Raw genomic sequence first — 16,432 nt, forward strand, 5'->3', positions numbered from 1 at the left:
GAAGATTCACGAGCAATTTCCCATTTGACATGGTTCTCTGTATGAATTAGTGCACATCCAGCCAATTGGTGGAGGTCATTTCTCTTAGTGAGCACGGTTCCTTTGTGTTCTCTCAAGAAATGTGTTCAGAATAATAATTGGATTGTGACTGCAGCAGCAGGCCTCGAGGAGGAATACATCAAACTTTTAATGTGAAGGTTATCCAACACCTTTTTTTGTACTGACTGCAGGGTAAATTCACCAGAAATGACACAAAGGTTGGGTGACATTAAAACCCCATACGTCCATGTGACTTCTTAGCCTGCATTGGCTGGTATTTGCTATCTCTGTCTCGAGGGCGGCTGCCCTGTCGTGCTCCTTGCTGGTGGAACCCAGCTCATCCGGTTAGACCAGCATGGGCCTCATTCCTCCTTGAATGAGAGGCTTGTATGGACCTAGCCCCAAAAAACACTATATAAAGAGCTCTCAACTGTGCAGTCAGTCACTCTGAGCAGGGATGACACCGAGAAAGCACATTCGCACAAGGACAGAGCTCCTCACCTTCTCCAGGTAAGCACTCTTGACACACAGCCTGTTCTCTCTCTTAGGCTCCTCTGTGTCTGTTGCCTTGATGCGTTCGCTGTCTTACAGTTGGTGCCAAGAAACTAATCCTAGCTGCTGCTGCTTTTTTAAAAAACATTTGTTTTTTACTTCTTTCTGTTCTTTCACCAGCGGAGTCAACTGTGGTGAAGTGAAGTTTGATGGATTTTGCCAAGAAGAAGAAGAAGAAGAAGAAGAAGAAGAAGAAGAAGAAGAAGAAGAAGAAGTGTCTCTCTGATTAAGTGGTTCTCAACAGTTCAACAGTTCTTTGAGAAAATTGTGAAATGTTTAGGACCACTTGACCAGTCAGACAAATGCTATCCGCATGGGGAAACACTACCTTTGAATGGATCCTTTACTGAGAAAGGCGGACACCTCTCAAGGCATGACTTTCTTTTTATGATGACTTAACTCCAAGTGTTTGATTTCCTCTGCTTCTATGTGTTCCCTGAATGTCTCTCTCTTGTCATTCCACTCTCATTGTGCCCCCTTGTGTTACAACTGCAGTCCAGAAAACCATGGAAAGCTGTAAAAATCATCAGGCTCCAGTAATTTCATTCTGCTGGCACACAGTCAAAGTTTTTAACAGCTCTCCTGTCCTTTTTTTTGTTTTTTTTTTTGGTTGCTGCTTTACTGTTCAGAAGTACTGATTAAAACAAGCCAATAAAAATTCATTTGTCTCTGTCGAGTCCTGTGGGGGATGATGGATCGTGAATCTGCGGTTGGATAGTCGCTGTCCAAAGTACTGAAACTTTCGGCTATGTTAAATATGGCAAAAAAACATATTTGCCGTCACTTCCCATCTGAAACTGGCTATTTTGGGGTCACTGGGTCACCTATCTCTGCATGTATCTTGTTTAAAGACGTGTCCAGGATTCATTATCCAGTATTCTAAACGCACTCGTTTCCATCCACATCTTTTATTTTTGGGAGCACTTTATGGGAAAAACCTGAGCTAAAGACTCAAAATCTGACACAACTCCAGCAAAGAAAATCCCCCCCTCCACTTCCCCAAAGGTACAGGCTACTTTATACCGCATAAATCATTCATGAAAGCACTGTGCACCGATTATTCCCCCTCTCCTTTTCAGACAGCCCCCTTCTTCTCCTCCCTACTTTGATCTCCTCCATGCGCCAAGAACTATCAATATTTGCTAAACGCTTCTCACAAAGCCCGGCCGCGCACCGGGAGGAGCGGCTGCAGAGGTCTCCCGGGCGGAGGGGATAAGACGCGGGACAAGCATTAATGAGATGCCCACAGCCATTTCACCGTGCGCGCGTGAGCGAGGGCAGCAGATGTAGCAGTACATCCGGTCCCAGGGGACCCCCATCACCACCACCACACCCCTTGTCCTCGGAATTTCATCAGCGGCCCGGGGGAGAGGGGGTGGACACCCAACCCGGCCAGACCCCCTCCAGAGGGGAGAGCAGTGTGACGGACGTGGTAAATCATCTTTACTATGGATTGTAATTATCGGTTTGCTGACAAGCCCTGCCTCCCCCTTATCACCAAAAGTGTGTGTGTGTGTGTGTGTGTGTGTGTGTGTGTGTGTGTATGTGTGTCTGTGTGTGCGTCTCTCTCTCTTTCTCTCTCTGTGCGTGTGTGTGAGGTGTTTGTATGAGATCAAAAATAATTTATTCATCCCTAGAATATTTATTATTTACCCCCCCCCCCCCTTCTGCTCAGCTGTCATTGTTGCATGAGAGTCTATCTTCTTTTCTTTAATAATATTTTTTTTTAACTGTCTCCGACCTGCTGGAAAATAATAATAATAATAATAATAAAAACTGTCAACACCCCTCAGACTTCTCTTTGTCCTGCTCACCTTCAACCTTGAAGTTTCAAAACATTAACACAAACAATATGTTTTCCCTATTATTGCAAACATGAGAGTTTAAATACAATCTTTTTGAGGGACATCTGGGCTGAATCATAATCATCAAGTGACTAAAGGGAGAATCCACCCTAAATATAGATATCATAGATGTTCCGCTGACTTTTCACTTAAAGGTCCAGTTTGTCATTTTTGCCACCAGGGGTCTCTCAATCAAAACGATGTAAACAAAAATATGTAGTTTGATTACATCAGAAGGAGCGGGGGATCATGGGAGTTATTGTCTTCACTGTCAAACAACCACCACTATGACAGATGAAAATCTGTGTGACGTGACCCATGCAAGAAATATTCACAAGCGAGGGGATGTTTTCAGGTTTTATTCATGTTATGTTTGCCTCCTTCCTTCCTCACTGTCTGATCTATCATCTTGCGTTACTCTGAAGTTTAAGAGACAGGCAATGGAATGAAACACACCGTTACCTTCAGCTGATTGAAGATTTCTCTGGGTTTGAACACTGTTGGAAACATTCGGGATAACGTAAGTACCTAGCGCAGCAAGATGAATAACAAAAAGTCTAGTAATCTTTAAATCATGGAATTTTTAACATCTTTAAAGAAGCATTACACCTATTTCACACTTCAAAATCAGCGTACTCGTGATTGTGTTATGTTTATTTTGTTTGTATTTATGTTTTTACTGTTTTTTGTGTCATCTTTGTTTATAATCGAGATGTGTTTTACTTTGAAAAATAATGTTTATTAGTTTATATCTTTGTTTGAAAAGAACTGTATGGTCTGAACATGATTCAATAAAAAAAAGAGGACAGCCTGCATGTGTTCAAGACTGTGGGCAAGGGGTAATAATGCATCATGGGAAATGTAGGATACAGTTTTTTTTATTTTCTTTTTTTTTAAAGCTTGACCCCCACCAGGGAAAAAGTCAGGATATCAAACCTTGGTGGCTTGTATTTTGACCACTTTCATAAAATCTGTCCTTCAACGTTACAGGAGTGCATGCAATACTAAAACACAATCCAAAACCACTGACTTACTGGAGACGCTGATGGCACAGATTCTTTTTTTTTTTTTTTGGAGTTGTCACAATTAAAATGAGTCTTATTTGAATGCAGTGACCAGCTGTGAATCAGGAAACATGCCCGTGTCTGAGTGAAATCACTGTGGGTGCTGTCACACTGTCCCACTGTTCGCCTTCTGTGGATGACATCACCACTACAGTCTGTCTCTCTGCTGCTCCATGTGCATACATTGGAAATGAACTGACAGACTGAGACCAAGACTGAATCTGTGTGTTCACATTGTCTTTCATACTGCACAGTCAGCCTAATGGCATCGACATAATGGCTTCATGCAGCTACCTGCTGGTCTCTTCCATTCAGTCTGTGGGATAACTACCCTCAGCCTGGACATGGTGAAGGCTATTCATTGAGTATTGATTCGCAATCATGAGATCTTACTGACTTTTAGACATCAGATGCATTATTTAGCACCAGCGGCCACAAACACCTCGAATGATCAAGTCGCTCGGAGGTCGCAAGAGAGCTTTATTCAGTGTGTGATTATTTCAAAGCAGATTTTGATTGATTCAATGTTTTATACAGCCTGTGATAAAAAGAATAAATACATAAATAAAGGATATTAAAATCAATCAAAATCAAATCAGTTTTCCTTTCATTTGAAAAACCTCACTACAGTTTGGCTTCATCATCACAAGAAATCAGGTGTCTCCTTCTTGAAAATGCACTCAAATACAGAAACATCCTGCAGGGACATTATATAGAAGAGAGAGAGAGCACAAAGTAAGCTGCGATGAGGTCATTACTGAGTCCCCACATGAATATTATGGGATTATTAGAGGGGATCTGTCATTAGGGGGTTATGGCCAGAATTGTCGTTGTGGGGTGGGGGGGAGCGGCTGACAACGACGCACAAGCACATCAGATGGGAGAGCAGGTCATCAGTGTCTGACAGGGGGGACTGAGAGAGAGAGAGAGAGAGAGAGAGAGAGAGAGAGAGAGAGAGAGAGAGAGATGATGGCTGAGTGAGTGAGTGACAGAGAGAGAGAAAAAAAAGAGGGGGAGATGGGGGAGTGAGAGAGAGAGAGAGAGAGAGAGAGAGAGAGAGAGAGAGAGAGAGAGCGTGGTGGGGGCTGGAGAGCACAGAGCCGCAGACGCACAAGGTGCTCCTCCGCTCTCAGACCTGCAGCGCTCAAAGATCAGACACGAGCAGCCTCAGGGTGGCTTCAGAAAAAAAAAAGTCTTTCACCGGATTTAAACCATTTGTCTCGCGCACCTGATGGATTGTACCGCTTTATTGTCTTCTCGGACCACTGGAAATCTGAGAGGCGGTTTTACGCACACGTGCCAGGAGCGCTCACCGTGAGTCACTGGATGTCCGGATTAAAACGCCTGGTGGTGGATCTTTTTGCGCGGAGGTACCAGAGAGATGATTTAGATGGATACACAAATCAGATAGGTTTCCCGAGGAGTGGAGGATTCTCTAGGCGACACACGCGCAGCCCACATGGCTTTGCCAAACTCACCGGGGTCTCCCGGAGCTGGGAAGCCCAACCCCGGCGTCATAGACCTGGGGACGATCTTCGTTGACTCCGACATCATATTTGGATTTACAAGTCACCTACTGAAGAGGAAAACAAGGGTAAGACTATCCTGAAACACCTGTTTAAAAATTTTTTTTAAATAAAAATCTTACCAGTTCTGTCATATTAAAATAAATGTGAAATGGTCAGGAGACGGACGGGATGTGACGGCTCCTGTCCGTTGTTCAGGACCTTGAACAGCACCTCGCAGCATCCTCAATCCCATCTCTAGCTCTTTAAACTCAGCAGGGGATCTCACTCATCTCGAGTTTGTCTCTTTGAACACTTTAGCAAGATTGTGCAGCAAATCAACGATCAACTTTTATTCTCTTGAACCATCGCTCCGCGCGTATGTTGGAAAAAAAGAACCTCCCAAAGTTTTTAACGGAATTCGAATAATTAAATGTCAAGTCCTGGTGGGAGCATTTGCGGATTATCTGAAGATTTGTGACTTATCATGAATTCTGCTTTTTTATCCTTACACAAATGTGCGTATCTTTTAGATACGCAAAGAATATTGTTGCTCGAAAGCGGCTTTAACGACAGTATAAGACGTATTTGAGCTCATATGCTTTCAATTTCAGCCCGTCACACCGTCTTCAGTGCGGTATGAGTTGTACAAACCAGAAGACAAAAGACTGAGTGTCTCTAAATGGGTCGTTTGAGGGCAGAAAAAAAAAAAAAAGAAACCGCGGAGGATACTGTCGCTTACATCATCCACATGAAATATTTAAAGTTTACCAATTAAATATTTAACTCTGGTAGCCAAAAAACCCTCCCAGTTTGAGAGACGCTGCTCTGCGTTTTGGCCAGACGATGGCGCCAGACACCAACAACACGCAGGTGCGCAGAGTGCTGCGCTCTGAGAGGAGAGGCAACAGTTGCTGAACCAGCTGAAACTGAAACCTCATAAAGGAAATGATATATTTAGTCTCTGAGCGGTGGTCCGATGGATCATTTAATCATCGCTTTAGGGGCTGGGTACCTTGAACTCAACTGAGCCACCTTTGATTGAGGCGGAATGTGTTGAATGTGACGTGAAACCAACGCAGAGAACAGAATGGGTACATAAATTCATCATTTTCTGAAGATGTACATTCAGTTTTCAACCTATGATCATCAAGAGGAGAGGCATCTGACCTTTAAACCTATTGACCCCTGAATAAACACCTGATCCATATGGAGATCAAAGAGATTCCAAAAATTTAAGGTGGAATTGTGGGTAAATGTTCGTAAAATAATGCGTAAAAAGTCCAAAGAACTGTCATTTGATTGAATCCATTAATGCAGCCATAAAAAAGTCACAGTCTGGGGTCTGACATCACACAGCTCCACTGAGCTGGATTCAGAGCAGTGTGTAGGATAATTTCCCCACTTTAAAACAAGAGAAAAAGAAGGAGAAAGTACTTATTATGAGGTTTTATCAGTAGACTAATATATCACTGTTCACCACACAGTCAATACAGAGTGCTTTAAGGCATAATAACAGCCCCCAGCTCCCCTGTTTAGTCCCCCCATCCTACGCAGGAAAACTTTTCCTCAGCCCTCCCTCTCCAGGAGTAACACCGCCTCCTGCGCACCGCTGAGCGCGCTCCTGTACCAAAACTCCTCCGCTGTAAACTTATGGCACACACTCACCAGTTGCCTTCGAACCATCAGAGGCTACTGGTCCAGTACAGTCTGACAGATGACCGGTAACCCTCAGCCAAGTCTCCAGTCTAGCCTATGGCTCTGTCTCGCGTTTTTTTTTGCCGCGAAACCTTTTGAGTTTGACGAAGACGTTCTCCTAAAGGTGAAACCTTGATCTGGGAGAATGAGCTCATTCGGGTGCAGTGCAGCTCCTGATGGAGGGGACCGCAACGACCGCATGTTCACTGTAAGTGTCTCACTGCACACGATCAAGTGTTTGAACAGGATTGTTTTCACTCAACGTAAAAAAAGACGCACAACATCCCCTCGGTGCGCACTTGGACAGGTGCAAACAGTTCGCGGTAGAACAAAGTTTCATTCGCACTTGCACGCACTGGAGGTGTGACCTGTCGTCATTCTCACAATCGAAGTTAACCAAACTCTTTTCTTTGTGCTGAAGGTGGAGGGATGTCCGAGCGGAGAGTCTCCGGTAACCCCCAGAAAGAGGCTTCACTCTGCGGAGGACGCGCGGTGCAGCAGCCGGCCTCCTCCCGAGGGCGCCGGGTCGGTTTCCATCTCCGAGTCGGAGGAGAAGGGAGGCTTCTGCCAGCAATGTCAGAAGAAAGTCAATGAGCTGAAGAAGCAAGCCCTGGCCCTGGCTGACCAGAACTCATTAAAGGTTGGTTTGATAATCTTAACACTATTTTAGCTTCAAATTCAAGCTTTCTTTTGCAGTTATTTACACCTTCAAGTTATAAGTACTGTGATCACCTGAGTTTCTTTGCTTTTTTTTTTTTTTTACTGTATTTCTTGTTAGAAAATAGTTAAAATCAGGTTCACAAAGTCCATATGTGTCAGCTTTGGCAGCAGCCTTTCAGTCTGAGCTCCTTGCTGTGGCACCACATAGTCTCCTGGCTTTTCCTGCACACCTGCACCTGCTCTTAACGCTGATATCTCTGGGCAATGGAATCTGATCCTCTCCATGGTTTATAATAGTACTGAGAAGGCTCTCACCATCCTTCTGTAAAGTTGTTTATTGGCATGCTCGACTTCAAATGCTGGCCTTGGATGTGAAAATGGAAGCTTTTGAGACTTTGAAAGTGGCCCATTGTTTAGCCAAACAATGCTTATCTCTTTATTTTGCTGCTGGGTGTGGGGGTGGTCGAGGGAGTTGAAATGAGCGAGCCGCTCACGTTGGAGACTGAGGAGGAAGTCGGAGTCCCAGTCGACCTTCGCCGTGCATTGAAAGTGTTCCTGTGCGGCTGCTCCCACAATTCCCACCGCTGTTAAATATAGGCCCTGAGACCGCTGCTGTTGTTGTGGCGGGCTGGGTTTGCCCCCTCGGGTCGGTTCTCCTTTGTTGTCCCGTTTTAGAGAGAGAAGTCGGGGTTGGATTACAGCTCTTCAAGGTTCACCCCAGAATCCCACAGCACCCTGAGCAGGTAGACAAGGGGGCATTTCTGGAGCACCTGGGCTCCTTGTTTGAGACATCTGCATGTGTGGTCTAAATCTTTGTTCCGAGCCTATCAGATCTATGTTCAGGTATCAGGTGAGTTCACCCCGTAAACACATTAAACCTACCGCAAAGTGCCATTACCTGCCATGGGAACTGACCTCCCCTTTTTAGTGCGGGACCCTCCAGCAGCACTTTGCGGCCTTCACCAGGTGCTCTGTAGATGGGAGCAGCCCATTTCCCCCCCATTTTGCACTTGTTGACGGCTAAATTGGGCCTTAATTTTGGGGTGGCAAACGGTGATGGCAGGGTGCTCTTATTGTACCAGGGTTATGGTATGGGCTGCTCCAGCCGAGGGATAATAAACCCATTGTCTTTGCCCACCTGTCGGGGCCCTCATAGGATGGACGCAGTCACGGATGATCGCTTCCAAATTGCTTCCTCCACAGAGGGAATAAGGTCAACGGGGCGACTCAGGTGGCCCCGTGTGTGTCTGGGATCAAGCTACCTGCCAGGGTCCGGCCAGTGTTGTGTCTGCGGTCGTCATGGGAAAAAATCGAGAGCGGAGACTGTTTACCCGAGGTCCCGCTTCCCCTCCCTCCCCATCCGTTTTTTTTTTGTGCGGAGGAAGTCGGCTCGGTCCCCAGACAGCCTATCCCCCGTCACCCCTGCCTGTAGACTTATTGTTTGAATACAGTAGTAGCAGCGAGTAGATAAAAATTCAAGGAAGAGAGTTTGGGTAGAGCGAATGTGTTTTTATACACGAAGCCGACTGGAGGGAAAGTTCACTGTTCACACACACTGAGGCCTCCCAGACAGCTCTTGTGTTTTCCTGTTTGGGTCTAAAGGAAACTGCTTACACTCAGCCTGCAAGAAATGTAGGCAAATAAAGGCCTTTTCCCTTTTTCCTAGGTGATAATTGGCAACTTCTACTTCTACTTCTTCCTATTTTTACACAGAAACCACCCAGCCAGCATTAGAAAACTCAAGATGACAAATTATTTCTTTGTGCATCTACATCCACTGAGAGCAATTCAACATTTCAAACATTTCATGCTTCCTGCCCGTAAGTTGCTTGCTTTATTTCAGGGGGAGCAGAGTTTGACAACTTTTTCAAACTGTTTCAACTGCACATCGCCCTCTATACACCTCGTTTGCAATGCTTTTCTAATTATTAATATTTTATGACACTGTGTTGAAGGGCTCAACCCCAAATTAACTTTGCTGAAATTAATGCCCTTGAGCGAACAGCCTTAAGCTCCAGCCGCCTTCAGACCAGCGGATGATTTAAAAAACTCTGGGAGGAAAAATGCCCTCTGCTCAAAGTACAAGCAGGAGCAGACACTGACAACCTCCAGATTTGATCTCATCAGGGGAATTCACCTGCTTAATTTGCATGATTAAAACCCACAGCACGGTAAGCGACGACTTCAATAGTGAACGGCAGACAGTCTGGATTCAATAATTGTAGGCTGCTCTTATTGTGGCTGGACAGGGTGGCTGGGTGAGGTGCGATGCAAAGAAAGATGATCACTGCTACCTCGGCTTCAAAGATAGCAGTGAGCGTCTTGCTGTAATCAGAGGCGCTGTCGACACAGGCAGACAGGACCATGCAGCTGGATCAGAGCCAGCCTCAGCTCATAAACTGCTCTCTGTAAGTCTGCGGGGTACTTCACGTTTTGGTAGTGTGTGCTGATGAGATGTAATGAGAGGACAGTGTTTTTTGTGCCCATGCCACCGACCATCTCATGAAATAACCAAGCGGGTGTCAGTGACAACAACAGGCCGTGACCTGTAAGGACCATAATTCCTCGCCCGTGGCCACGCCGGAGCAGCTCAAGCCCCTCAGTCACAGCTTAGAAAGGAGCTCTGTCACTTGATATCTTGGGTATTTATTTGAAAGGGCTAACCTTAATTGTATTCGCCGATCCATGGGAAACATGACAGTCAGGGGGAACGGGAGCCTGATGGGGTGGTGCCTTGTTGCTCAGGTTAAAGGAATACACTAATTTGCGTAAGGATGGACACCACTGTCAAAGGGGGTGTCTGGGCAGCAGCTAAAGTTAGCTTGCTACTAGCACCTCTACAGTTGAAGGTGAGGTTGAGGTGTCATGGATGGTTATGCACTGTTCTTCATCTTGGTCAGTTGCAGTCACAACTTTAATTCAAATTGCAATGTGCAAGGCTAGCCGCTAGCTAAATCAATTGCATGTTAGCTGAAGCTGCATAAGCCTGTTAAGCATCCATACGTAAGACTGATGACAATCTTTTCATCTAACTCTCTGAGAGAATGGGAATAAGGCTAAGGAGGTTATGGTTTTTGCCCGTGTCCATTTGTTGGTTAACTGATTTGTTGGTTTGTTGCCTGATTTACACAAAAACTACTGAACAGTTTTCCACAAAACTTGGATGAAGGACAGGTCATGGCCCAGAATATACCCCATCAACATCAAGGGACCGATCCAGGACTTTCTTCTCACTTTCTTTATTAACACAATCAGATAGAGAGTTACTCGACATTTACATTAATGTCTCAGGGAATAATGCATTAATCTTGTTGAAAAAGTTGGAGTATTTAGGTTGCTGGTATCTTTTAGTGAGTACAACATCAGACTGCTGGGCCTTGTTGGAGGCATGCACTTTATTGTGTGCCATTAGTTACTGATACGTAAAACAAGAGGCTGGAACATGGATATATGTTAAGTCTTTGCAGTGCAGTTCCAGAGCACATAGGCCTATATTGGGGTATGGTATGTTGCAGAGACTGCAGGTCAGAGATAAAGTCAGCAGTGTTAACACCCACTCATAAATACTGAGGCCTATGAATACACTTAAGCAGTCTTGGACCTAGTGAATACGCTGAATGATTAACAGAGAACGTCCTGCAGGGCTTTGAGAGCTTGGAGATTGGAGGTTGAGGTCAGTCGCAGCCAGGCCTCACCTTTCTGATAACCTGTGCCTTCTGGATATGTACGAACTGAATTTAGGATTTAAAAAACTGACTAGGTCAGCATGAAGAAAAAGGTGTAATGTAGTTACATTTGGGAGACAGAGAAAGAGCAAACCGCCAGCGAATCATGTATATCACGCACCGCTGATGTATGCACAATGTGTCCAAGCCTATTATGGATGGTGTGTGTGTGTGTGTGTGTGTGTGTGTGTGAGTGAGTCTGACAATGAATGCGGCTGCAGGAATTAATTTTCACCATGAGGCCTTCTGCCAGTTTTTTCATGTTGAATTCATAAATTATGGCTCCCGTAATTCCCACAAATAGCTCATTCGGATTCATGTTTGATTTGTTTGGGCATTGTTCCTCATTTGACCCATGATCCACCGCAAGCGCAGAGTTGTTAGTGGATCCGATGCGATTGTTACAAATCAGATTCTGTTCCCTGAAGCACTGAAGAAAGGAAATTAATCAACCTTACGTCATGCCACAAATGTTTCCTGGCCAAAAAGTTGGTGACATTGTGCGGTATGAGTTTGTCTGATGTAGCTCGGTGTGAAATAAACACTTCTCTCTACACGGTCATTTGTGTGTATGTATACGAATCTCATGTATTCACTGTATGGTGCCTGCTTTCCACCTATTTTTCTAAAGCATTCTATGCCTGCGTGCCCACTTGAGGATTTGTAAACTGTCAGAGAAGAAGTGTTTGGTTGTCATGGCCAAGTAGCCGGCAGGAACAATGCTTTGTTGATAATAGTATACTGTGTGTAGATGAGTGTGTGTTTACACGTCAGTGAGAGAGAAACGGTTCAGGGAAGACAGTGAAAAGTGGGCGCTTGTCAGTAGCTGCAGGTCAACCTACCTGGCTACTGTTTCTCAGGCGAGTCTCAGGCCTTTGTTGACTGACCTCTGACCTTTCTGTCAGTTCTCCCAGTCTTTATGGTGGGTTTGGGTTTCAGGGGGCCAACCTGGGCTGAAACAGGTGTAGGCTGCCATAGATTCGCTGTAGGAGGGCAGACGACAGGACGGAGTGACTGGCAGACGGATGGTGGGAAGGATAATGAAAAAAAAAGAGTGTGTGAAAAAAAAACCCTCTGGTTGTGAAACTTGAGCTAACGTGGAGTTAAAACAGAGCATGACTATATTATTCTATTCACCTCTAAGCACCTGAGCCCCCGAGGCTCACTGTGATGTGTGTGTTGCGTGCCTGTGTGCCTGCTCAGCAGTGCATGCACTCCAGAGAGCCTGGGAGGAGATGAGAGACGAGAGGGGAGAATAGAGGAGACTCTGGGCTGAGGTGTCCCCCCCCCCCCCTCTCCTGCTTCATCCCTGTGTGCAGTGTGACTTCTGCTTTATGGCATGTGGCTGTATTAAACAGCAGAGCAATAATCTGGTGTCAAGTGGTCCGCAGACCACAGACATCAGTCACGGCGCTACCGTGCTGCAGTGTATCTGTGAGCCTCGGCGACATGCAGCTGTTCACTGCCACCTCACCTCAAGTTTCCGCAGCTCCATTCATTCACTCTTCAGCTGACAGCCACCTTGTCACATGGAACATTTGCATGCATTGTGTTCACTTCTATGACATTGACTGTTAGCGGTGGAACTCTCTCGGCAGCCCATGATTCGATCCGACTTTTTTCCAGAGGGCTACGATGCAATAATAAAACGATCATCGATGCATCTTGCGTCAGAATTTCTGATTTCTATGCATGATTTATTTTCTCTCTATGTTTCTGCTTGCTACTTTTGAATCCCAGCTCATTCATGGTTCGGCAAATTTTGTTGAAGACATTAACACATCTACTAAAACTATCAACAGAATGTGACTAAATAGCATTATTAACATTTTGATATCTATGTTATTATTATGCAGAGATATCAACTGAAGCCAGCATGCTAACCAGCTAGCCTGTCCCGGTCCAAAGCTGTTGTGCTAGTGGTGTCAACACTAACACCCCCCTGGTCCCCGAGCTCCGAGTCTGAACCCCTAGCTGCACAGCTAACTGAGCTAACTGAGCACTCTGATGATACGCTGCCCCCTGTTTGTTTTGAGTATGAATTTGACAGGAGGCAAATTCTTACATATTGCACCTTTAACACTTATTTTATGGAAAATTGATCATCATTTGGCACTTGCATGAAATTCTGATCCTATTGCCACTAGTAGGCAACAAGCAAACTATGGCAGGGTACAAAGGACTCATTTGGTTCCCTTTTTTCGTTGCCTTTGAAGAAAAATTCCTTCATTTCTTTTATTTTCCAGCCTTTATCTCCACTTGGAAGCTGCACATTGCAGCCACAGTGCTTATAATGTGGACGGTGGAACAACTCCGTCGGTAGTTAAGGGAGCGTGAAGAGTTCCTCATTCACTTTCCTGCCTGCAGATTTTCACAGCTGGTCTTGCTTTTCAAAGGGGTTGACTCTGACTGGACGAAACCCTTTTTTCTAACCTTCAGGCAGCTCTGGAATGAAGGCCACATCTCCACCGTGTCTGCTGCAGTTTCACTTTACATCTTTAATTTGGCGAGCTGAAAGTGAATTGACCCCAATTGTTGCTGGCCGGTCTGTTACTTATCGCCGATTGCAAGGGTAAATTGCTGCGAGGCAGAGTGCAGGAAATGGGTTCAGGGTGTGCAGATGCAAGGGTTGATGGGTCTGGATGGAAAATGAGCTGCGGAAAAAGGGCTGATGCTCATCGGCTTTCATCAGGCGGATAGTGAAGGAATCCGTTAGTGGAGGATGAGGAATGCTCCACCTGGAATAACTGCCATTCCTTACGTCTGCACTACGCTGCTGACTGCAGAGATGAAACAGGAGCTGACTGAGGCTCCTCGGCACTAAAACACGCACACATAATCTACATACACAGGCACGTGCACTGAGGTGAACTCATGCGTGAGCTCAGACACGCACACACATATGGACAGAGTTTACCTGAATGTGTCCTCTCCTGGCCATCTGGCCCTTCCCAGTGTGGCCGCATGCCACTATAACGTCTGCAGAGAGCCGTCCAGATGTTCCCTCAGTTACCTGTCGAGGTGAGACGAGCTATTTAGAGCAGCTCAGACCCAGGAATTAACTCTGCCGCCTTCACTTATTGTAAAGGTTGCAGTGCCTCTCTCATTCATTAAAGTCAAATATGTAAAGCCGACCTATTATCCCAAACCGCTATTCAGTAAAGACGTTCAATCAAAGTGTGCGACTTAGGAGACCAGCTGCACCATTTCATTATAATGAGCTGATGAGAAGGCAATAACCAGAGGACAAGGAGCTTCACGCTCGGCTGACCGTCTTAGCTTTTTCCTAGATCTTTTCTAAAATGTTGCTGAATTGGTGTGATGCATTTAAAGAGATGTATTCTGTACAAAGGAATGGTATTGGCCTCAATGTGTGAGAAACAGTAACACAGTGATACTTTCTCTGGCACTTTGTGAAACACTCTTATTTCACAAAACACCCATTTGTCATTGTTCATGTAAAATAAACAAGTTGTGGTTTCACAGAATGAACTCGAAAGGTGCTAGCTGGCAGTATTTTGTGTATTTACCGAGCTATCAAAAGAGAGGCCTGGGCCTTTTTTTTTGTTTTATTAACAGTCATTTTTACAGAATCCTTTAAAGTAAAACACCAGGTAAGGCCGTGATTGTGACATCACCTGTATTAGTAAGCTGTTTTCTCATTGTTGGTGCGTTTGAAGGATGATTGCCATGCATAATAGCACTTGTCTGAATGGGCTTGCTGCTGTTTGCCGAAGGATCATGTGTTACACTGAGCCAGACTGAAATGAAACAATGGCTCCGCAGTCTGGGCTGACAGGGTGATGTGTTACAGCACAGCGCAGGTCTGCCAGCATGGGAACGGAGCAACAAAAGCAGAAAATGTCAACGAGCAAAGAACACAAATGCAACAAGAAGTGTAACCAGAGGGAATGAATCAGTTTGACTGGTTAATTTAGGGGCCTGCCGCCTCAGTGTGATTCTGAGTATGTATATGTTTGTTTTATGCTATCTCGGGGCTCCTACCGCCCGACTCCATATGTCACGGTGCAGTGAGACGCGCTAGATCCGGGCAGACTGCAGTCCATTATTGAGTCTGATTCAGAGTATTGGAAAAACATAGTTGTTGAGATAAATTTTGAAGGCGGCGCACAGACATCGAGGAGCACCAAGTTGGAGGTAATCTCCTGCTGGCTCCATAAAACGCGCTCAATTGACAGCGGGCCTTGTGGTAGCAGACAAATCGCCTGGCTTATAGCAATGTGCTGAAAGAGAATGCCAGCGCTGTGTATCCTTGCCAAGATGGATATGCAGACAGCAAACTCTGGGGCTGTTTGGGCGTGGCTCCCGTGCTCACAGCAAACAGTGGATCAGCGGAGTGCGGTGCCTGAGTTGGACTTGACATTGGCCTTGTTTGTTTTCCTCTTTGGCAGATGTTAAGTGTTGGATGTTAGAGGTTTGTGAAATCTGTGATAAATGCTTAGAGGGAATGAGCCACCCCCCTCTGTGAACAACCGACGTCAAAGTGCTAGCAGCAAATCACTTCAAGACTTTTCATTTTTCTCTTACTTTTGCAAAGTGAACAACAATTTTTTGCATGTAGTTGTCTAAAGCAGTTAAAAGAAACGTTCATTTTTGTTGATTCTGGCTGCTCCTGTGGACAAAAATAAACAATATGATCATCACCTGTCGTAGGATATCCCAGTGCATCAACAGTGGTTGAAAGCACTGGCTGCATTTTGACATTCATGTAAAGCCAACATGTCCAAGGAGCCTCTCAGTGACCCACAGTAGTAAAGTGTGGTTGTGTTGTGCTCCTGCTATGTGAGTGCACCAGTGTGCTTTCATGTCGTATTTCTGTATATGTGCCCTGGTGACGGTATGCATACATCCCCATGTGATTCTATTTGTGTTTGCGCAACAGTAGATGGATCGTGATGGGGTTGTGTTGTGATTGGTAGGTGGCTTGTGTTAACCCGTCCTGCTGGGCTTTCCCAGCTATGCGCTGGGCTATTCTTTATCGTCGGGGGCTCGTTCTGATACGTATATAGTGCACCATAAATCCCGGCGCGGCGTGAAAATGCCAGTCAAAGTTCACGCCGCTCATGTTCATTTCATGCTTGAGTGTCCAGCCCCTGTGAGCGAGGATGAGTGTGTGTGTATTGATGATGTGTGAATGTGCGTGTAAGTACCAGGGGAAAAAGAAAAGAGATAAAGCACTTTCGGAGTCGCTCCATCCTTTCCACTTTGCCGCAGAAGTCATCCATCTTTCTGAACTTAACTGCTACCAATTTATGATTGCATTATTACAGCCCGTGTTTTATCCTCATCCCGGCACACAGGGCTGGTGGTGGTCTAGTTAATGT

General features: G+C 45.4%; 1 protein-coding gene and 1 long non-coding RNA gene across 3 annotated transcripts in view; both read left to right on the forward strand.

Annotated features, from left to right (window-relative positions):
• The first annotated feature begins 506 nt into the window (after positions 1-506).
• LOC115565990 (uncharacterized) lies at positions 507-1,261 on the forward strand. Its single transcript, XR_003980930.1, has 2 exons — positions 507-549; positions 712-1,261. It is a non-coding gene; the product is annotated as an uncharacterized LOC115565990 (long non-coding RNA).
• Positions 1,262-4,588: 3,327 nt separating this feature from the next.
• kif26ab (kinesin family member 26Ab) overlaps positions 4,589-16,432 on the forward strand; it is a 67,810-nt gene continuing 55,966 nt past the window's right edge. The window contains exons 1-2 of one of the 2 annotated variants that reach the window (XM_030391609.1): positions 4,589-5,093; positions 7,124-7,342. In XM_030391609.1, coding sequence (XP_030247469.1) covers positions 4,959-5,093; positions 7,124-7,342 — 354 coding nt within the window. In that variant the 5' untranslated portion in view covers positions 4,589-4,958. Of the gene's footprint in view, positions 5,094-6,641; positions 6,911-7,123; positions 7,343-16,432 lie in introns of those variants that run through there. The other variant, XM_030391610.1, reaches the window with a different exon arrangement.

Source organism: Sparus aurata, chromosome 16 (genome assembly GCF_900880675.1).
Source record: "Sparus aurata chromosome 16, fSpaAur1.1, whole genome shotgun sequence".
Classification (NCBI taxonomy): domain Eukaryota; kingdom Metazoa; phylum Chordata; class Actinopteri; order Spariformes; family Sparidae; genus Sparus; species Sparus aurata.